The 23,456-nt window shown below is 46.4% G+C and overlaps 1 protein-coding gene across 1 annotated transcript in view; it reads left to right on the top strand.

Moving 5' to 3' along the window:
- The window catches only part of LOC126469916 (juvenile hormone epoxide hydrolase 1-like), a 50,446-nt gene extending 27,697 nt beyond the window's left edge, over positions 1 to 22,749 (top strand). The window contains exons 3-6 of the mRNA XM_050097308.1: positions 751 to 1,295; positions 7,078 to 7,280; positions 21,401 to 21,635; positions 22,267 to 22,749. Of these exons, the coding sequence (XP_049953265.1) occupies positions 751 to 1,295; positions 7,078 to 7,280; positions 21,401 to 21,635; positions 22,267 to 22,477 (1,194 nt within the window). The 3' untranslated portion in view covers positions 22,478 to 22,749. The remainder of the gene's footprint in view (positions 1 to 750; positions 1,296 to 7,077; positions 7,281 to 21,400; positions 21,636 to 22,266) is intronic.
- Positions 22,750 to 23,456: the final 707 nt, after the last annotated feature.

The following is a 23,456-nucleotide window of genomic DNA, read 5'->3' as shown; positions in this document are numbered from 1 at the left end:
CATCGAGATAAATGCATAAATGTATATATACAAATTGTAAAACAATTACAGTATATAAAGACACCCGAAATGTTATATATTCAGGTAACAAAATAAGGAAAAAATTTATAGTACAATAGATGGAAATAGGAGGATATGCATTTCCAGCGTTACACACTGTTCATGAGCTTAACGTATAGCATGTTGCCACATAACACATTAGTAACTGCAAATGTGATGCACTGGTCGTGAACAGGGCTGAATAAGCACAGGACGAACTGTAAATAATACCCATTTGGTTCGTGTACTTTTCTTGCAACTTCGGAGTAAATTTTGATACATGACCAAGAACAGAAAATAAATGCCAAGTCCAGGAGTGTGAATACTGCACAAGTTTGAACTCGTAAAACAGGATAAACAGGAAGCTAAACAACATTTACAGAAATATAACTACGTAATATAATTTGGGTCTGTTGGGAAGCGTGCTAGGGTAGTCCGTGAGGGTGTGATGACCTCTGTCAGGATGGCTTAGTGGTCACAGGATCTGCCTAGTAAGCAGGAGACTCAAGTTCAAATCATGGTCCTGCACAAATTTTTAACTTTCCCCATCGATTTCAATCAACGCCCACTCGCAGCCAAGGTCTGTAATTCTTTTGTGCCTTAATTCATAATGGCAGCTGGATCAAAAATTGTCTGTTCTTTCAGACAATCCAGAAAGAACTGACACAATACCTATATATCCCTCTCATACCTTTGGTTATAAATTTTCAGGTCCTGAAAGACTTGGACGATAGACTGAAGTCGTACACAACATTAACACCGCCACTGGAAGGTATTGGCTTCCAGTATGGTTTCAACTCAAAGTACCTGAACGAGGTTGTTCAGTTCTGGCGAACGAAGTACAACTGGCGCGAGCGCGAGAAGTTCCTGAACAAGTTCCCACAGTTCAAGACGACGGTGGACGGGCTGGAGCTGCACTTCCTGCGCGTCAAGCCGACGAGCGTGCCACAGGGTGTGGAGGTGGTGCCGCTGTTGCTGCTACACGGCTGGCCGGGCTCCGTGCGGGAGTTCTACTCCGTCATCCCGCTGCTCACCACGCCGCGAGAGGGCCAGAACTTCGTCTTCGAGGTGGTGGCGCCCTCGCTGCCGGGATACGGCTTCTCGCAGGGCGCCGCAAAGCCGGGTCTCGGTCCGGCGCAGGTGGCGGTCGTCATGAGAGACCTCATGGAGCGCCTGGGCTTCAAGAAGTACTATGTACAGGGTGGTGACTGGGGATCCATAATCGGCTCTCACATGGCCACTCTCTTCCCTGACAGGTAAGTACAGTGAAAGTCAGAAGTAGTGTCCTTTACACCCCGCGTGTTCAGTCCTCTGCATACCGCCATTAATTTTAGTAACTCATTGTACTCAAATGACCTGCTCTGGCCGTCTAAAGTAACTTGAGCTTGCAGCACATTCTGCGGTTATCAATCCGGAAGTTACTGTAAAGATGTTGACGAGGACGTGATCTGGAACTCGCCAGACAATATATTGGTTACTCTCTTATGAGCACACCGGTCGTTCTGGAGCGCCGTAAATGGTGTAGCTGGTGGTCATGTGACCCTCTAACACTGTATGTACGGGACTGAAGTAGTCCCCATGTGCCAGCCGGTTGTATGCAATCAGCAGTCACATGGCTCCATCTGGTGGATGACAGGAAGGTGGTGTCCATTTCGAGCGTGTCTATGACCACACTGTGAATGGAGTTGTCGGATTTGTGTATTAGCATAGACTGTCCAAAGTGTCTACAATGAATTGGTACCACCCACATTCGTGCAACGCAGTATAAGGAAATAGATAAGAACCAACAGCAAGTGGGAGACGAGTATCTCGTCGATAACACTTTTCCAATCTTGACAGAAACTGCTGCTGTCAGTGATCCGTCTCAACCAGTTTCCGAACGAACATTGCAAAAGGAACTGCGTCCAGTCGATATTTGGAGTCAATAGGGCGTTCAACACAGAGTGAGTGTAAGATAGAGTTCAGGCTAGAGGTAATTCTGTCTTTTCTAGCGCTATTTTTGGTATCGTGGCTTGGGCTCACTCGTTCAGGTTACTCTGAACAAGAAGTTACGTGTTTACTTCATTCTCGGTGACCCAAGTGTTGTACTTTTTCTATGGGGCGGGGGAGGGGGGGGGGGGGGAAGCAAAGCAACTGTCTTGGTTAAAAATTCAGTTAAAATGTATGCATATATATATTTAATTCTTTTCACATCATAAAGTACAACATTTAAATTGTAAGTTTACACAGTTTTAAAGATGTCACGCAGATCGCGTCCATTTTCTCAATACACTGCGTTTGGCGAACTCGAAAGTTTCGTTCAACTCGTGCCAGCATATCGACAGGTGTGTTGGTGAATTTTGTTCTTCAGGTGAACCAGGATCCTAGGTCGATCAATGTAAACAAGCGATTTTTAGATAGCCCCATAAAGATAGTCGCAGGGGGGTTAAATTAGGCGTCCATCCTGGTCAGTGGAGATCTCCCCTCAAAGAGATAAGGGATCCTGGGAAGTGTTGGCGCAGAACAGTCATTGACACATGCACTGTGTGTGTGCCGTGACTCGTCCTGTTGGAACCATTCATATTCTACGTCCATCACGTTGAGTCTTGCAGGAAAAACTCATGAATCATATGAAAATAGTCAGAAACCTCTGAAACTGCCCGTCCGTTACCTTCGAAAAACCTTTTACAGATTATTCCAACTCGCGACAGTGCCCACCAAATAGTCACACATTGTGACAGCAGGGGACGCTGATATTCTCTGGGTGTATCAGGGCTCCAGTAGCGCATGTTCTGCTTGTTTACAGATCCCGAAAGTTGGGAGTGAGCTTCTTCGCGGAGGAAAAAAATGTGCGTCGAGAGGCATGCCAAGAAGCGTCTCGCATACATTTTCTCGAGTAAGAAAATCGCCTAGATGAAGTTCCTGTACCGCAACCAATTTGCAGGGATGAAATTTTAGTTCTTCACGAAGGATTCGCCTCACAGTATGAGCAGATAACCCAACGCCCGTTGCGTGTTTGTGGGCAGAGCGCTGAGGGGATCGCAAAACAGAAAGCCTTGTCAATGTTTTAGGAAGACCTTTCTGTTCGAGGAAGCTCTGGTGGTTTTTTTTCCACATCACCAGTTTCCCTGAAGTTTTTTCCCTTGAAAAATTCGACTGCTGCCAGGAACACAACCAGGGGGCGCAGTAATGATATAGGCACGGAATGCACGTTGCGTCGCGATGACTGAGCGTCCGTTAGTTACGTATTCCTCGACAGAGGACGCGCGCTCCATCCCTTCTCCACTCCATGATGCTAACTAAACAAAGCGGGGCTACAATTTTACACTCTGCCCTCTCGAATGTTCTGACCCCCACGCTCCTCGGAGCCGGACACCAAATTCAAATAAGCAAGTTGCTTTGCCCCACCCTGTTAATATGTGGACTCTCTTGCCTTCCTAGATGACAACGGGCCTATTAACCTGGTTGCACATCAACGTTGCTGATATGACGGACACTCAGCCATCATGTAGCACCTCGACTAGCCTGCTAAACCATCCGAAAATGGGATCATTTGGAACAGCAATTTGGTAGCTCTGTGGGATCAACGAAGGGCTTAAGCTGGATTTAGCATACCGGAAGACACTTGTGGACTTTTCTTCCTCGGCGAATTGAGGCCGTTATTAAGGCTACAGGCAGTGTTACACAATCTACAGTGTGATGTCCTCTAGGAAAGAGTAATTTTGCGCCCCGTGTGTTTGCTGAATAAAATGATTGCCATAGTTCATTTAGTACTGAAAGGCTTACTTTTCGCCCCTCTTTCAGACTGTCATGATTTTTGATTATGTATTACTCCGTCCAAACAGGCTGTGGAAGGCACAACGGTACAGACCGACCGCCATGTCATCCTAAGACTACAGGCGTCACTGGATGCGGATATGGAGGGGTATGTGGTCTACCTCACAAGGGCTGAGTGTGCCCCACTTACCAACAGTGCTCGGCATACCGGATGGTCACTCATGCATGTGGTAGCCCAGACCGACAGCGCTTAACTTAGGCGACCTGACGTGAACCGGTGTTACCACTGCGGCAAGGCCGTTGGCGATTTTTTATTAGCTATGTCAAATAACGAATTCTGTACTAATGCTGCACTGTAGCTTACTGGAGGACGCATATATTTGTCTACAGAGTGAGCACAAAGTCCCTTTATCTCCTATTGTTTACCCGCATGTTGATAGATGGCAGCATTGTATTAATGTGGGCCGGCCGGTGTGGCCGTGCGGCTCTAGGCGCTTCAGTCTGGAACCGCGTGACCGCTACGGTCGCAAGTTCGAATCCTGCCTCGGGCATGGATGTGTGTGATGTCCTTAGGTTAGTTAGGTCTAATTAGCTCTAAGTTCTAGGTGGCTGATGACCTCAGAAGTTAAGTGACATAGTGCTCAGAGCCATTTGAACCATTTTTATTAATGTGGGATCACGGCAGACGACAACTTTGAGGCATCCAGAATGAAATTTTCACTCTCAGCGCTTAATCACGCTTAGTGGCAAATCATGGCGCGATTACAACTCAAGGTCTCCTCAAACCGATATCAAAGGGACAACGCCTAATAATAAGTCATGCGGACAGTGAAAATGACTATTCCTAATGCGCTTGTCAGGTGAAATCAAATCAAGCAACAGGATATTACAACCACGTGAACCAACATGATTATGAAATGTTTTCGAAAGAAAAGGTGATTCTCAATTTAAAACCTAACTTTGTACTAATTCTTGACAATACTCTGTATCACAACGTTAAAATAAACAAAGCTCCAACATCTGTCTATTACAGACGATATCAGAAAGATGCTAATAATGGAACGTATCCCATTCTCGGGTGACAAGCTGAAACCTGTGCTATATGAGCTTGTTCGAAGAACCAAGCCAAGGACACTCTAGTATTCCGTCGATAAGATTCTGCAAACTGCTGGTCACGTTGCTTCACACCACCTTCCTTGCTACCTGGAATTAAATTCAATAGAGAATATATGGTCTGTTGCGAAAAGTTTGGTAGCTTTTAGGAACTTTCTGTACAACGTAACATCTCCGAAGCATTTACTTAAGGAAAATTTAGTTCAATGACTAAGATTGTATTCCGTTGTGCGAACACATTTAAAAAATTGAACTAGAAAACATGCAGCAAGAAATACATTTCGACACTGAAATAGATAAAATAATAATACACTACTGGCCGTTAAAATTGCTACACCAAGAATAAATGCAGATGATAAACGGGTATTCATTGGACAAATATATTATACTTGAACTGACATGTGAGTACATTTTCACGCAATTTGGGTGCATAGATCCTGAGAAATCAGTACCCAGAACAACCACCTCTGGCCGTAATAACGGCCTTGATACGCCTGGGCATTGAGTCAAACACGGCTTGGATGGCGTGTACAGGTACAGCTGCCCATGCAGCTTCAACACGACACCACAGTTCATCAAGAGTAGTGACTGGCGTATTGTGACGAGCCAGTTGCTCGGCCACCATTGACCAGACGTTTTCAGTTCGTGAGAGATCTGGAGAACGTGCTGGCGAGGGCAGCAGTCGAACATTTTCTGTATCCAGAAAGGCCCGTACAGGACCTGCAACATGCGGTCGCGTATTATCCTGCTGAAATGTATGGTTTCGATTGGATTTAATGAAGGGTGGAGCCAAGGGTCGTAACACATCTGAAATGTAACGTCCACTGTTCAAAGTGGCGTCAGTCCGAACAAGACGTGACCGAGACGCGTAACCAATGGCACCTCATACCATCCTGCCGGGTGATACGCCAGTATGGAGATGACGAATACACGCTTCCAATGTGCGTTCACCGCTATGTCGCCAAACACGGATGCGACCATCATGATGCTGTAAACAGAACCTGGATTCATCCGAAAAAATGACGTTTTGCCATTCGTGCACCCAGGTTCGTCGTTGAGTACACAATCGCAGGCGCTCCTGTCTGTGATGCAGCGTCAAGGGTAACCGCAGCCATGGTCTCCGAGCGGATATCCATGTTGCTGCAAACGTCGTCGAACTGTTCGTACAGATGGTTGTTGTCTTGCGAACGTCCCCATCTGTTGACTCAGGGATCGAGACGTAGCTGCACGGTACGTTACAGCCATGCGGATAAGATGCCTGTCATCTCGACTGCTAGTGATAAGAGGCCGTTGGGATCCATCACGGCGTTCCGTATTACCCTCCTGAACCCACCGATTCCATATTGTGCTAACAGTCGTTGGATCTCGACCAACGCGAGCAGCAATGTCGCGATACAATAAACCGCAATCGCGATAGGCTACAATCCGACCTTTATCAAGGTCGGAAACGTGTTGGTACGCATTTCTCCTCCTTACACGAGGCATCACAACAACATTTCACCAGGCAACGCCGGTCAACTGCTGTTTGTGTGTGAGAAATCGATTGGAAACTTTCCTCATGTCAGCACGTTGTAGTTGCCGCCAACGGCGCCAACCTTGTGTGAATGCTCTGAAAAGCTAATCATTTGCATATCACAGCATCTTCTTCTTGTTGGTCAAATTTCGCGTCTGTAGCACGTTATCTTCGTGGTGTAGCAATTTTAATGGCCAGTAGTGTATACATTGAAGAGTCTCTAGATTCGGCGCCCGCTGTAAGAGCAGAAACTGTTCGAAAATTTACGTTTGTTCAGCAGTAAAGTTTTGAAGCATTATTTGGTCTCGCATAGCATACATACAACATCTGGAGCTTACCTGGCCCGTAGTTACAGTGCGTATCATCAGCCTTCTAACAAGGCTTAATGGTATAGCATTTAAAATTCACAGTGGGACGGCCTATTTACTTTAAAATGGAGAACTAACAGTCAGTAAATTGTAAAATTTATCGGGCTGTCTCTGTTGACTTATCTTGATCTGAACAGGCCGTATCCTATGATACCTTAATCTCGAGACATCCTTTGTTTCCAGTTTCCATTATTTCCTGAATCTTCGCTTTCAAATATAAGTTAAACTTGTTGTAGAATGGTTCTTTCTGATTTTTTTTTATGGTTTCATCGTTTTGTTTTGCTTCAGACTGTTGGGCTACCATTCCAACATGTGCTTCTCCAACTCTCCGATGTCCATTTTTAAGAACTTCATTGGCAGTTTTTGGCCCACGTTGTTCGTGGAGCAGCGCTATGCGGACAAAGCGTTTCCATATTGGGAAAAGTTTTTTGGTGTAATTCTTGAAGAAATGGGATACTTCCATATTCAAGCTACGAAACCAGATACCGTAGGTAAGTGAATAACAATGCTGATCTTAGTGCAAAATACTGGATGTTAGTTTAATGGATCTAGCTGCGAATGGCAACTCTAGCAAAGTCCTAGCCACACTTATTCTTTCTCGCTCTTCTTCTGGCATATAATTTTGATATAGGCTGCGCGGATTACTGTAATAAGAGTTCACTGCATACCAGCGCCTGCAGGTAGGCTTGGCAATATGTGTTCCGCAGATGCAGTGTAAGCCGGCCGGAGTGGCTGAGCGGTTCTAGGCGCTGCAGTCTGGAACCGCAACACCGCTACGGTCGCAGGTTCGAATCCTGCCTCGGGCATGGATGTGTGTGATGTCCTTAGGTTAGTTAGGTTTAAGTAGTTCTAAGTCTAGGGGACCGATGACTTCAGATGTTAAGTCCCATAGTGCTCAGAGCCATTTTTTAGATGCAGTGTAATTTAGTTTGTGTTTGATTAGCAGAAGCAATGTTAGTAAAACTAAATTACTTGTAATTTATACTGAAAGTGTCACATTACATGTCTTACTTTCCTTTGCTTACACTGCCTACGTTTTTCGTATATATCCGTACCACTAATATTATATTAAGCATGTATTTTGAATGACTGCAAGAACTGAATTTGTGTGTCAATATTTAAAGACACGGAGTATGAGTTCGAGGGCTTCATCTTTTCCTTTGACGTTATCAGTAATCTGCATTATTTTATTGTTTATGATGCGAATGTTACAATTTGTATCGTGTTGAAAATCCGCAATTTCCTTACTCTATATAGGAAACAAATGCATAGTTGTGGCAATAATTTCTTTTGCCTTCTTTCTTCAAAAGTACTTCATTACATTATTGAAAATTTGGCGCCCATTTTTATTTACTGAAGTGCTGAAAATATGTTGAGTAATTTTACAGTAAAAAAGCACATTTATGATAACATGACACAGCACTACAGGATTCATGACAAGGAAGCAGAGACACGTTTTAAAACGTTTACAAGAGATACTCCTCTCTGGAATTTTCCACAGTAAACAGCACGAGCAGCCACTACTTTCCGCCTCTGATACCTATCTAATTACTACACAAACTTGCTCAAGTTGTAACTTCAACGTATTTCACAGATTGTTTGACAGAAACAGTTTTACTCAGCTCAAACTAACTTTGTCACCGATTTTCGTTATGCGTGTGTTATACGGGGCGAACCAGAACTCAGCCGACAAGCTTTTAGAGGTTGTTCAGGGATATATTTTCGTGGTGCCAGTGACCCACTGTCTCCGGCTTCTCGTTACAGAGTAATATTGTAATTATGATATATTCGGTTCGTTACCGCAACCAGTCTTGTTTATGTGAAAATACTTTCATAACAGAAAGGAAGGCTGTAATAAACAGTAATCGAAACGTACAACACACAACGAAGAGGAGTAATGCAACACCCCTCAATCGAAACACGTACATTTTTGTCATGGTGTGTTACGTCTGTGTGTAGCACACCGCATAACAAATGCAGATGTTCAAATCATGGCAGTGTGTACAGTGACGCACCATCGGCTGCCTTACATGCTCAAGAATTCGAGGAATTTGACGTTTCCACGGCTGCCATAATTCTACGAACCAGGTCCGTGCCAGTATCGAACAGATTCTGGTAAACTAGGTCCTTCTCATTCCTCTAGAAGAAGTCCATTTGCGTCATGTTCGGAGACCGACCTAGCTATGGAAAAGAACCATCGTGATCAACCCATTGTCGTCTGAACTGTATTTCAGTGTAGTTCCTCACACAGAGTGCAAAGTGTGCCGGTGACTCGTAATGTTGGAACCACACAAGCCGACGTATTCTCAGCGACACATCTTCTATGAACTGTGAGAGGCCCTGTTGAAGGAACGTTTCGTACACAACTCCGCTCAGTATACCAGGAATCAGGTAAGGTGCAATCACGAAATCGTTGACAGTACGAGTCCAAGCATTCGCAGAAAACTTCTGTTGGTAGGATCGACACCCCAATGCGTGTGGATTTCCGTCCTCCCGTACATGGCCATTCTTACTGTTGAACGTGGCCTCTCTTGTAACACTGCCTCATCTGTAAACGCCACATCAGGAAAATTGAGGTTATCTGTACATTGTTATATGAACCAGTTTTCAAACGCCACTCGAAGCGGGGAGTCCTCTGGCTGCAATGGTTGCACATTCTATGGATGATAGGAGCGCAATGGTTGTTCAAGTAAAACTGTCAAAAAACTGATTGACTTGTCTTCAGAGATCGTGCAACGACCGTATTACTAGTCGCAGGATTGTCACCAATCGCGTGTAACACATTCTCTTCCATAACGGGTGTTCTGGCATGTCTGACGTAGCTAGTATCTTCCATTCTAATACGGAAGGATTAATTTTCTCGTAGGTGCCAATGAACAGATGCAAAAGTAGTGTGATGTGGTTACCGTCGGTGCGGAAACAGTTGAATGCAGCGTCGTTGTGCTGGTCTTCCATTACAGTCAGTGAACCCATACACGACGGGCATCTCGTGCAACTGTTTACCAGTAAATCTATCGATAGTACTGCTGTGTATCACTATTAAACCACAACTAACACTGTCGGGAAAGGAAACCCTATACAGAACGGAGAAGTACTAAATGCAAACTTGAGGACAACTATGTAAAAAGGACATTACTGTTGTCAACAGCAGGTAGTTGAACGAATGGAAAGATGGTATGCTGCGCATACCGTAGATATCATCACTGTTGGTCACTATTTTTAGTGCAATACAGAAGCAAAGCTAATTGAACGAGAAACCAAACGAACTGCAATAACCCTGTAATGAGCCTCCAGAGGCTATGGTTCCCTTATGTCAGAATACTCAAATTATATCTCTGAACAGCCTCTAAAAGATTTTTGATGAAGTTGTGGTTCACTGTGTGTAATTGAAATTCACCGTATTATTTTAGTCAGTCCCATTTGTAAGGACCTAAAACGTCGCTAATCGTCTCTACGCACGAGGTTTTTACCAAAATTTCTTCGATTTTAAAACTCCTTTCATATTAATAAAAACACAAAGAAGTCAATACAAAATAATATAACATTTACGTTAAAATAAGTTTTTTGTCAGATTTGCAATCGCTGCTTATTTCCGCTGCAGTAATCGTTCATCAGGTTTCAACTGACATCTTGTAATTTACTTGTAGGGTGATTATAATTAAAGTTAAACTTTCAAACCGCTGTAGAAATAACAACATTGGTCAGAATAACGTCAAATTACAACGGAATATAATAGAAGTAGGGCGAAAACGTACGGCAGAATAAAAATAAGTAGTTACAAAATGTAGCAATAGATGGCGCTGTAAGCATCACAACTTAATAGTGGTAGACGACAAATGACAAACGAATCGTACAACAACGCGTAAGGTGTACGTTTGACGTTAAACAAACTGTATTACTCAGTGTGCATTGGTGTGCAGCTGTGAACTGTTAGTTACTTAAGCCCATCCACCACGGCAAGATCATATCACACCGGATGGGAAAAATCGGTTTTTAATTGTCTTGAGGTCAAAAATCGCATAAAAAGCATTAATCTAAATCAAATCGCATTATTAATTTCCGTCTGACTTGCGAAAAACATGTTCAACATGCTGTCCACCGTTTTCTTTAACAAGGTGAAATCGAGAAACAGCATGTTCCACAACTGATCGAAGTGCTTCCGGGGTCACATTCAGAATGTGTTGCGCAGTGCATGCCTTTAATGCAAATGAGTTTACAATTGGAACACTGAACACATCATCTTTGAGATAACCCCAAAACCAGAAATCTTACGGATTAAGATCCGTTGATCGGGATGGCCATTCTGTAGGGAAATGGCGGCTGATAATTCTAGCATTTCCGAAATGGCGCTTCGACAGCTGCTTATTTGTATTTGCAATGTGCGGAGGTGCGCCATCTTGCATAAAAATGATCTCATCCACACATCCACGCTGTTGGAGAGCTGGAATGATGCGGTTGCGCAAAAGACACTCATAGCGCTAACCAGTGACGCTACAGGTGAGAGGACCGGAAGCACCCGCCTCTTCGAAGAAATGATGATAAATGATGCTATAAACCCGCACCACACAGTGACTGTTTCAGGATGAAGTGGTAATGGTTGATTTGCGTGTGGATTCTCCGTTGCCCATATTCGACAATTCTGTGTATTGACTTATCCTGTTAGATGAAGTGGGCTTCGTCTGTCCACAAAATCTTCCACGACCAATCATTGTCCACTTCCATGCGAGCAAGAAATTCTAAAGTTAAGGTCTCTCTTGCTGGCAGGTCAACAGGAAGCAACTCGTGCACAAAGGTAATTTTGAATGGATAGCAAAGAAGGATGTTTCGTAGGATTTTACGCACCATGCTCACAGGTATGTCCAAGTGTACTACACATTTGCGCACCACCTATCCATCTCCGCCTGCATTGCTGTGACAACTGCTTCCACTGACACCGAATCAATTCGTTTCCTCCCTCCACCAGGTTGCACACCAAAAGAACCTGTCAATTCGAATTTGCAAATCATTTTCCACAGACCCACGGCAGTCATCGGACCAACGCCTTTTTTTCAAACAGTTCAGTGTCCGGAACTACTGCAGAGCGACATGTGCACGGTCATCATCCTTGTATTACAGCTTTACAACCAGAGCGCGATCCTGCGTTGAGACAGTCATGGCGAACGTCGCAGACGTTAAAGGAGGAAGAGCCGTGTACGCGACGTGTTTATACCAACTTCAATGGGTCGTGCGCGTGACAAGTGTTTCCATTTACGTATTCTGACACATACAACGCCATCTATTAATCAATTTTCATTCTACTTTTTCTTTTACCATACGTTTTCCCCCTTCTCCGATAATATTCCGTTGCAATTAACGTCAATCTGTCCAGTGGTGTTATTTCTATAGCGTTTTGTAAGTTTAATTATATACACCAGCTGAGAAACACGTCGTTCCCTGGTATTCACTTTGCCAATTTTCTATTAGAAACAGACGCAAAAAATGTTTGTGATGTAATATCGAAAACGTTGCAGTTCCATGTATTCGCGAAAAAACCTCTGTATTGTGAAACAGTAGTACAAAGAGATATGCATAATGTACAAATGTATGAGTACAGCTGCTTCACGTGTCTACAACGCGGTTTTCTAAACGTCCCTGTGGGAATGCCTCTTCATAGCTATATAGACTGTTATAATTTTCGCCTACAGCCGACTGCGTTTCGCAGTTGAAAGCTGTCAAAAGCGGTTCCAGGTGTCAGGGATTTCCTTAAGTTGACTCTACTGTAGGAGTGTCTTAGAAATAAGGGACGAATAGAGTAAAATTTCATGCTTGATGAGGCATATTTCCACGCATCTCAATGTTAATGAAGTCAGATCTCTTGAACTATGTGTCGTACAATGATGTATTTGTGTAAGTATATTTGGCGGCATATGACGATATTGTCTGCGAAGTTTATTGCAAATACAGTTAGTAGAAAGAAGTAATAAATTAGAACGTCATGCACGACGAGGCAGTTTTGACACATCCCATTGTTTGTCGTTATATCTCCTGAAATGTGAAACGTAATTACTTCTTATTCCGACACCGATTATTGCCTGACAGTAAGGGTTATGTGTAGCAAGTTTTTTGTTTGTTTGAAATCAGTCAAGTGGTTTAGGAGATGTAGAATTATTTATATATATATATATATATATATATATATATATATATATATATATATATCTTCCGGGCAATTCATGTAAGTTGTAAGTTTCCTGAAAATATTCACCATCTTCAACGAAACCTAATTTAAGAATGTGACTAACACATATTTCACAACAATTCTATGTGAAATACCCGTTTAAAAATTCAAATAAATACCTCTTCAGCGAAGTTTCTCCAACTGTATGGCAAACGTGTGGAGTTCTGTAACATAAGTTACCGCTCATAAATGATTTCACACTGCACCGATACGAAATTTCCGAGTCAGAAAAGATCGAATTAAGTTTAATTTTATTGATTATTTTTATTTGTGGTCGGAAATAACTTCGTTGTCTATTTGTGACGTGTTAGAAAGTACCCCTTACGAAGACAAACCAGTGGTTCTTCAGCTGATTTTCTTTCACAAACAGATATTTTGCTAAAATAGTTGAATCTAAATTGGGACACACCTCCAATGTTGAAGAATTAGCAACATTAGCACTCAAGTTAAAACAAGGAGTGTTGTGAATGGTTTGGAGACATGCAGTGACTCATCCTCTCGAACCAGTTTTCCGTGAAGTAAGGAAATGAGCCAGTAAGATCTCTCGGCGCCACACATCATCTACGATGAATTCATTGGCGCCTTTGTGTCTGCAGAGTGCAGCCAGTTAGTAAAATGAATAACGCGAATAAGAGGTTGATTAAAATATGAATGTGTAGTTACATACACTACTGGCCATTAAAATTGCTACACCACGAAGATCACGTGCTACAGACGCGAAATTTAAACGACAGGAAGAAGATGCTGTCATATGCAAATGATTAGCTTTTCAGAGCATTCACAAAAGATTGGCGCCGGTGGCGAAACCTACAACGTGCTGACATGAGGAAAGTTTCCATCGATTTCTCATACACAAACAGCAGTTGACAGGCGTTGCCTGATGAAACGTTGTTGTGATGCTTCGTGTAACGAGGAGAAATGCGTACCATCACGTTTCTGACCTTGAAAAAGGTCGAATTGTAGCCTATCGCGATTACGGTTTATCGTATCGCGACATTGCTGCTAGAGTTGGTCGAGTTCCAATGACTGTTAGCAGAATATGTAATCGGTGGGTTCAGGAGGGTAATATGGAACGCCGTGCTGGATCCCAACGGCCTCGTATCACTAGCAGTTGAGATGACAGGCGTCTTATTCGTATGGCTGTAACGGATCGTGCAGCCACGTACCGATCACTGAGTCAACAGATGGGGGCGTTTGCAAGACAACAACTATCTGCACGAACAGTTCGACGACGTTTGCAGCAGCATGAACTATCAGCTCGGACCCCCCTGCGGGTTCGGGGGCAAGAATAGGCCCGCGGTATTCCTGCCTGTCGTAAGAGGCGACTAAAAGGAGTCTCCAATGTTTTGGCCTTAATGTGATGGTCCCCCTTGGGGTTTGACCTCCATTTTTCAAAATTCTACAGAAGTACGAGCCTTTTGGGGAAGGACACCTTACATGGTGTACCACTGGTCCTAAGTGCACTAAGACCTTGGCACTCAGCATTGCACCGGCGTTGTCACCATCCCCATTATTCCTCAAATTGGGCCTAAACGCCTGATGGGTTGTCCAAGTTACGCCCATAGTGCATCTCCATCTGCACCAGCGATCATGATGGACTTTCCATGGCACCAGAAATCCAGCACGGTAGCCAGCCCGTTGTGGTGGGGTCGTCATGTACCCTCTAGGTTGTAGCCCCCTGACAACACAGGGATCGTACTGCCGATACCTGAGCTGCACCCTCCCCACGTTGGCCAAGGAGTAGATGCCCGTCTCCTTGGGGCATCAGGACTCCCGGCAATGGTCATCCTGCCAGGTGGCCCTTGCTGCGGCTGGGTGGCGCCCGTGGGGAGAGCCCCTGGTCGGAGTGGGTGGTATCGGGGCGGACGTTTCGCACATGAAACGTCAACACGTATCAGGTCGCTCTGCGGCCGAGTCTTCCAAAAGAAAAGGTACCATTTCTAGTTCTGGTTCTCCTGCCCTTTCCCCCTTGGCCACTCCATGGGAGGAGGGACAGGCCCGCCGGCTTGGGGCGAAGTACTTCCCCCGCTATTTGGTCTGTTCTCGAACAGATGGGGGGACGTTCGCCACCTCCAAGCCCATGTTCTTTGTTCAACACATTGAGGACGTCTTCGGGGAAATCGAGGCTCTCAGCAAGATGCGATCAGGGTCCGTTCTTATCAAGACCACCTCTGCCACACAATCGGCGGCACTCCAGGCGTGCGACCGCCTAGGGGACATCCCAGTCTCCATTGTCCCACATCTGGCACTAAATAGGACGCAGGGGGTCATTTTTCATCGTGACCTCCTGCTACAATCTGATGAGGAGCTCAGGGCCAACCTGGAGCGCCGCGGCGTGCATTTCGTCCGGCGAGTCCAGCGCGGCCCCAAAGACCGTCGCATCGACACCGGGGCCTTTATCCTCGCCTTCGAGGGGGACGTTCTCCCAGAGAAGGTAAAGGTGATGTGCTACCGGTGCGACATGCGACCTTACGTCCCGCCTCCTATGCGCTGTTTTAGGTGTTTGCGCTTTGGGCACATGTCGTCCCGGTGTGAGGCTGAGCCCCTTTGTGGCGACTGTGGACATCCTCTTCGTGACGAACATACTTGCACCCCACCACCTCGGTGCCCTAATTGTCCTGGCGTCCACTCGCCTAGGTCCCCAGACTGCCCCGCCTATCAGAAGGAGAAAAAAATACAAGCAATCAAAACTTTGGATCGGCTCTCTTATTCTGAGGCCAGGAAGAAGTATGACCGCCTTCATCCCGTGTCACTGGCCACTTCATTTGCCTCCGTTGTGTCCACTCCTTCCGCTGTATCCTCACCTCTATCCTGTCCCCCCTCCGCCTCCTCTGCCCGTCAGGGGGCTCTGCCTCCACCTCCCAAATCCCTCCCTTCCAACTCCTCCTCCCCCGTGGCCCCCACCCCCCCTGCCCCAGGGGCCACCCTTCCTCCTCCTCCTCCCCCCACGCCACCTGAGAAGCGATCCTCTTCTCAGGCGTCCATCGGGAAAACGTTCCGGACCCCAGCTTCCGAGGTCCGGCGTTCCAAAACGGACCCCGCACGTGAGGACCTTCTTCGGGTCCAGCCCACCATCCCTGTGCCTCCTCGGCCTTCCAAGAAGGCCTCCAAGAAGAAATCTCTATCCCCCTCTCCACCCCGGCGCGTTTCATCTGACGCTTCATCCGTGAGTCGCTGCTCCCGGCCGTCCTCAGTTTCGCCGGGACGCTCTGCTGCCAGGCGTTCCGCCGGCCTTTTGTCGGCAAATGATGCGGCCCCTCCTACACAATCAGGGACAGCGGCCGCAGCTGGCGACGAGTCGATGGAACCGGATCCGCCTGCCGTCAGTTGTAGCGTTGTTGCCTCGCAACCTGGCCCTCCGCGGCCATCGAGGTGACCAGCTCTTCCCCGTCTCGTTCCCCCAACTTTTTGACTAGCAATGGCGTTGTTTCATTGGAACATAAGAGGAATTCGACCTAATCGGGAGGAATTACAACTGCTCCTCTGCCTGCACTGTCCGCTCGTCCTTGGTCTCCAGGAAACCAAGTTGCGCCCGACTGACCGTATTGCCTTTTCCCACTATACCTCGGAGCGGTATGACCTCACCCCTGTGGACGGTATCCCAGCTCATGGTGGGGTCATGTTGCTCGTTCGGGACGATGTCTATTACCATCCCATCCCATTGACCACCCCACTCCAAGCAATAGCTATCCGCATTACTCTTTCTGCTTTTACTTTTTCAGTTTGTACCGTCTACACTCCACCGTCATCTGCTGTTACTCGGGCTGACATGATGCACCTGATCGATCAGCTTCCCCCGCCGTTCTTATTGTTTGGCGACTTCAATGCCCATCATCACCTTTGGGGCTCTCCTGCATCCTGTCAAAGAGGCTCACTCTTGGCGGATGTCTTCAACCATCTCAATCTTGTCTGCCTCAATACCGGCGCCCCGACTTTCCTCTCGGACTCTACTCATACCTACTCCCACTTGGACCTCTCGATCTGTTCTACCACTCTTGCCCGTCGGTTCGAGTGGTATGTCCTTTCTGACACCTATTCGAGCGACCACTTCCCCTGTGTCGTTCGTCTCCTGCACCACACCCCATCCCCACGTCCTTCGCGCTGGAACATACTGAAAGCTGACTGGGGACTTTACTCCTCCCTGGCGACCTTTCCGGACCGCGATTTTTCCAGTTGTGACAGTCAGGTCGAATACCTCACGGCTGTTATTATCAATGCTGCCGAACGTTCCATACCTCGTACTACTTCTTCTTCACGTCGCGTTTCCGTCCCCTGGTGGAACGAGGCTTGTAGGGACGCTATCCGTGCTCGACGACGTGCTTTACGCACCTTTCGCCGCCATCCTACGTTGGCGAATTGTATTGAATACAAACGACTCCGAGCGCAATGCCGTAGAGTCATCAAAGACAGCAAAAAAGCTTGCTGGGCCTCTTTCACGAGCTCCTTTACCAGTTTTACTCCCTCTTCCGTTGTTTGGGGTAGCCTGTGCCGGCTGTCGGGCATTAAGGCCCACTCCTCAGTACCTGGCCTGACCTCAGGTAATGAGGTCCTTGTTGATCCTGTGGCTGTCTCCAACGCCTTTGGCCGCTTTTTCGCGGAGGTTTCAAGCTCCGCCCATTACCATCCTGCCTTCCTTCCCAGGAAAGAGGCAGACGAGGCTCGGCGACCTTCCTTCCACTCGCTGAATCTGGAGACTTACAATGCCCCCTTTACTATGCGGGAACTCGAACGTGCGCTTGCACTGTCCCGGTCCTCTGCTCCGGGGCCAGATGCCATTCACGTTCAGATGCTGGCACACCTTTCTCCGGCGGGCAAAAGCTTCCTTCTTCGTACCTACAATCGCGTCTGGACCGAAGGTCAGGTCCCCATGCGTTGGCGTGACGCCGTTGTTGTTCCTATACCCAAACCCGGGAAGGATAGACACCTTCCTTCTAGTTACCGCCCCATTTCTCTTACAAGCTGTGTCTGTAAGGTGATGGAGCGCATGGTTAATGCTCGGTTAGTTTGGATTCTTGAATCTCGACGACTACTTACTAATGTCCAATGCGGCTTTCGTCGCCGCCGCTCCGCTGTTGACCACCTTGTGACCTTGTCGACATTCATCATGAACAACTTTTTGCGAAGGCGCCAAACGGTAGCCGTGTTCTTCGACTTGGAGAAGGCTTATGATACCTGTTGGAGAGGAGGTATCCTCCGCACTATGCACAAGTGGGGCCTACGCGGTCGTCTGCCCCTTTTTATTGATTCCTTTTTAACGGATCGAAAGTTTAGGGTACGTGTGGGTTCCGTATTGTCCGACGTCTTCCTCCAGGAGAACGGAGTGCCTCAGGGCTCCGTCTTGAGCGTAGCCCTTTTTGCCATCGCGATCAATCCAATTATGGATTGCATTCCACCTAATGTCTCAGGCTCTCTCTTTGTCGATGACTTCGCGATCTACTGCAGTGCCCAGAGAACATGCCTCCTGGAGCGCTGCCTCCAGCGTTGTCTAGACAGCCTCTACTCATGGAGCGTGGCAAATGGCTTCCGGTTCTCTGAAGAGAAGACGGTTTGTATCAACTTTTGGCGATATAAAGCGTTCCTTCCGCCATCCTTACATCTCGGTCCCGTTGTTCTCCCATTCGTGGACACAACTAAGTTTCTAGGGCTCACATTGGACCGGAAACTGTGTTGGTCTCCACATGTCTCTTATTTGGCGGCCCGTTGTACACGTTCCCTTAATGTCCTCAGAGTTCTTAGCGGTTCATCTTGGGGAGCGGATCGCACTGTCCTGCTTCGCTTGTATCGGTCCATAGTCCGATCGAAGCTGGATTATGGGAGCTTCGTCTACTCGTCCGCTCGGCCATCCCTCTTACGCCGGCTCAACTCCATCCACCATCGGGGGATACGTCTTGCGACTGGAGCCTTCTACACTAGTCCTGTCGAGAGTCTTTACGCTGAAGCTGCCGAGTTACCGTTGACCTACCGGCGCGACATACTGCTGTGTCGGTATGCCTGCCGGCTGTTGTCTATGCCCGAACACCCCTCTTACAAGTCCTTCTTCGCCGATTCTCTCGACCGTCAGTACGGGTTATATGTGTCTGCCCTGCTGCCCCCCGGAGTCCGCTTCCGTCGCCTGCTTCGACAATTGGATTTTGCCCTCCCTACCACCTTCAGAGAGGGTGAGAGCCCGACACCACCTTGGCTCCAGGCTCCGGTTCGTATTTATCTCGACCTCAGCTCACTCCCGAAGGAGGGTACTCCGGCTGCAGTGTATTGCTCCCGGTTTGTCGAACTTCGTGCTCGACTTGCTGGTCACACCTTTATTTACACCGATGGCTCCAAAACTGACGATGGTGTCGGCTGTGCCTTTGTCGTCGGGACCGCCACCTTTAAATACCGGCTCCTTGACCAATGTTCCAGCTTTACGGCCGAGCTTTTTGCTCTCCATCAGGCCATTCAGTATGCCCGCCGCCACCGTCATTCATCGTATGTCCTCTGCACTGACTCACTCAGTGCTCTTCAGAGCCTTGGGGCTCCCTATCCGGTCCATCCCTTGATTCAACGAATACAGCAGTCCCTCCATTGTTTCGCTGATAATGGCGGTTCTGTCAGCTTTCTGTGGGTCCCCGGACATGTAGGAGTGCCTGGGAATGAGGCTGCAGATGCTGCAGCCAAGGCTGCAGTCCTCCAGCCTCGGCCAGCCTCCCATTGTGTCCCGTCATCTGACGTTTGTGGGGATGTCTGTAAGCGGCTTGTGTCCTTGTGGTGGGATGCTTGGTCATCCCTCCAAGGAAACAAGCTCCAGGCAGTAAAACCGCTCCCAACTGCTTGGACAACTTCCTCCCGACCATCTCGGCGCGAGGAGGTCGTTCTGACCAGGTTGCGGATTGGGCATTGCCGGTTTAGCCACCGCTACCTGCTCTCTGGTGACCCAGCCCCGCAGTGCCCTTGTGGTCAGGCATTAACGGTGCGCCATGTTTTATTGTCGTGTCCCCGTTTTAGTCAATTTCGTGTTGTCCTGTCCCTGCCATCTACCTTACCGGATGTTTTAGCTGATGACGCTCGAGCAGCTGCTCGTCTTCTGCGTTTTATAACTTTAACTGGCTTGACCAAAGACATTTAACCTTTTTACTTATTTCATCTGCATCTTTGTCCGGTCCTTTTGATGTCCCCCCATCCCCTTGAGTTTTAGCAGGTTCCTTGTGCTCTAACACCAGTGACTGGGCGCTAATGACCTCAGCAGTTGAGCGCCCTTAAACCCTACCAAAAAAAAAAAAAAAAAAAAAATATCAGCTCGGAGACCATGGCTGCGTTTACCCTTGACGCTGCATCACAGACAGGAGCGCCAGCGATGGTGTACTAAACGACGAACCTTGGTGCACGAATGGCAAAACGTCATTTTTTCGGATGAATCCAGATTCTGTTTACAGCATCATGATGGTCGCATCCGTGTTTGGCGTCATCGCGGTGAACGCACGTTGGAAGCGTGTATTCGTCATCGCCATACTGGCATATCACCCGGCCTGATGGTATGAGGTGCCTTTGGTTACACGTCTCGGTCACCTCTTGTTCGCATTGACGGCACTTTGAACAGTGGACGTTACATTTCAGATGTGTTACGACCCGTGGCTCTACCCTTCATTCGATCCCAGCGAAACCCTACATTTCAGCAGGATAATGCACGACCGCATGTTACAGGTCCTGTACTGGTCTTTCTGGATACGGGAAATGTTCGACTGCTGTCCTGGCCAGCACATTCTCCAGGTCTTTCACCAATTGACAACGTCTGGTCAATGGTGGCCGTGCAACTGGTTCGTCACAATACGCCAGTCACTACTCTTGAACTGTGGTATCGTGTTGAAGCTGCATGGGCAACTGTACCTGTACACGCCATCCAAGCTGTGTTTGACTCAATGCCCAGGCGTATCAAGGCCGTTATTACGGCCAGAGGTGGTTGTTCTGGGTACTGATTTTTCAGGATCTATGCACCCAAATTGCGTGAAAATGTAACCACATGTCAGTTCTAGTATAATATATCTGTCCAATGAATACCCGTTTATGATATGCATTTCTATTGGTGTAGCAATTTTAATGGCCAGTAGTGTAGAAACTCCATACGTATTGTAGACATGAGACTTACTGGATCGTGTCATTATTGTATTCTACGCAGGTTGGTTTCGTCGTGAGTGTCATAGTTACCAATATCATTAGAGTTGTCTGGCCTATGGCAACCAACCTGAATTCCATATCAACGGCACTTTCACATCACTCCATGCAAGTACCTTTGTGACGCTATGGTGTGCAAAAGGCTCTTACGAAAGCCCTCAGCGTTGCTTCTTGTGTGGTCGTAATTAACGAAATAAATTGATGAAGAACTGCTCTGTGTATCCCGGAACTGATGTAAATGTTTTTCAGGAGCGGCTCTGCAAACCTCGCCGGTCGGTCTGGCTGCCTACATTCTGGAGAAGTTCTCTACGTGGACTGATGCGTCGTGGAGATCTCTGCCTGATGGTGGACTTACAAAGAAATACTCGCTGACCGACCTGCTGGATAATGTGATGATCTACTGGGTTACTAACTCAATCACTACGTCTGTCAGACTGTACAGTGAGAGCTTCACCAGGGCACAACTCGCTCTGAAGCTGGACGTGTAAGTACTCATACGATTTACTGTAGTTCGTATACGAAACAACCTTCTTCATAATAAGAACTACTTTCACTTGTTGCTCACGAGTTTTGCATGTGTGATATGGTCACCAAAACAGCATATATTTCACAGCTTACTTGACTTCAGTTGACTGTAGAAGAATCAGGTAATGATTCGACGTGTAATTTAAAAAAATATATATATAATAGAGAAACGCAGAAAAGTCTTAATGAGAGCAAAAGTATAATCTGAAGATGTTATACAACCCGTAAACCACTGTTTGGTAGTAAAACAACCAGAACCCCTATATCCTTAGATTTCCTTTCCCCTCGCGAACGTCTTAATGTTGGGGTATAATCCACTGAGACTCGGTTTCGCCAGACATTAAAGATAAATGGAATATTACCAAACGTTAATTGGCCAATAAGTTAGTCACTTTAATGTAAAATTCAATAGTAATAACGGATATTTGTGAACAAATTTCTAATTCTTTATGCAGTTCATTTATCTTTTTCACTCCATTCAAAACCTAGAGTTGAATGTTCGGAAACATGGTGGTTGACTGCAGTTGCCTTCATAATTCGTTCTATCACATAAGAGCATTCTTACAAAGAGAGTTAATTTGTTCTTCTAGTGTTCCTAACTACACGCCGACGGCCTGTGCACAGTTCCTCAACGAGATTACCTTCGTTCCCGAGTCGATGGTTCGGGATAAAAACCGGAACCTGGTCCGGTATACCGTGCAGCCCAGGGGCGGCCACTTCGCGGCGTTCGAAGAACCCAAACTGCTCGCCGACGACGTGTGGGAGTCTGTCAAGACTATGCGCGAGCAGGCGAAGAAGTAGCTGTGCCATTGGTGCCTGAAGCAAGACTGAAGAAAATGAATGGATGGGTGAATTAATGTGTGTGTGTGTGTGTGTGTGTGTGTGTGTGTGTGTGTGTGTGTGTGTGTGTGTGTGTGTGTGTGTGTGTGTGTGTGTGTGTGTGCGTGCGCGCGCGCGTCTTTCTGCCATGTAACATGTCTGTTGATATTGTAAATATTAAATATATTTGTTCGATTTTTGTACGGTGCAAATCTTTTTCTTTCAGTTTAGAAATAACATTATTTTGAAACTGCCATGTCACTTTTGTATACTGAAACGAATTCCACCAATACAACCTCACCTTTCATTCCCTTCTCTGAGACTCCTGTATGAAATTAACGGATTTTAACTGGAGAAATTGCTAAAAACTTAATAGTTATCTGGTGTACAACCCAGACAATGAATACAAGAATTTAAGAAAGGTATGTTCTGTCATTTAAAGTAATATCATATTTACTCCAATATTTAGAACTGATGATAATAAGAGCTCAATTAAGAAACATTATAAAAATCCAGATAATACTTTTGAAGTCGTGTAACCTGATGGTTTGATAGGTGACACTGTAATCAACAATTCACTGTAACTTTGAGAAGAGTTTTGTGAGCACATACAGTAATAATAGCTTTTAAATTCTACCAGGCGCATATCAAAGCTGCTCTTAAAACTTCCAGGTTTTTCAGGGAAGCAGATTGAGGGGATTTAATAAACCGCCTTCCCTCCCTCATTTTTCTGTTTTTGGGTATCAAATCGCACATTAGTGAATATGCTTCGATATGTAAAGCTTCAGGGAACATGTAAGATAAAGTGAACAGCGTGAGTAATACAACAGGTAATTTGTTTTGGCACCAATTTTTGCTTCTCTCTTTTTCATCGAGTTCCGCTAGATAATGCAATCCTTTTCCCCTTTCCCTTACCGTTAAACGTATATACAAACAAGGGGACCATCAGAAGTGTAAATAA

The sequence above is a fragment of the Schistocerca serialis genome, chromosome 1, assembly GCF_023864345.2.
Source record: "Schistocerca serialis cubense isolate TAMUIC-IGC-003099 chromosome 1, iqSchSeri2.2, whole genome shotgun sequence".
Taxonomy (NCBI): Eukaryota; Metazoa; Arthropoda; class Insecta; order Orthoptera; family Acrididae; genus Schistocerca; species Schistocerca serialis.
This window is presented reverse-complemented; position numbering and strand designations above follow the sequence as displayed.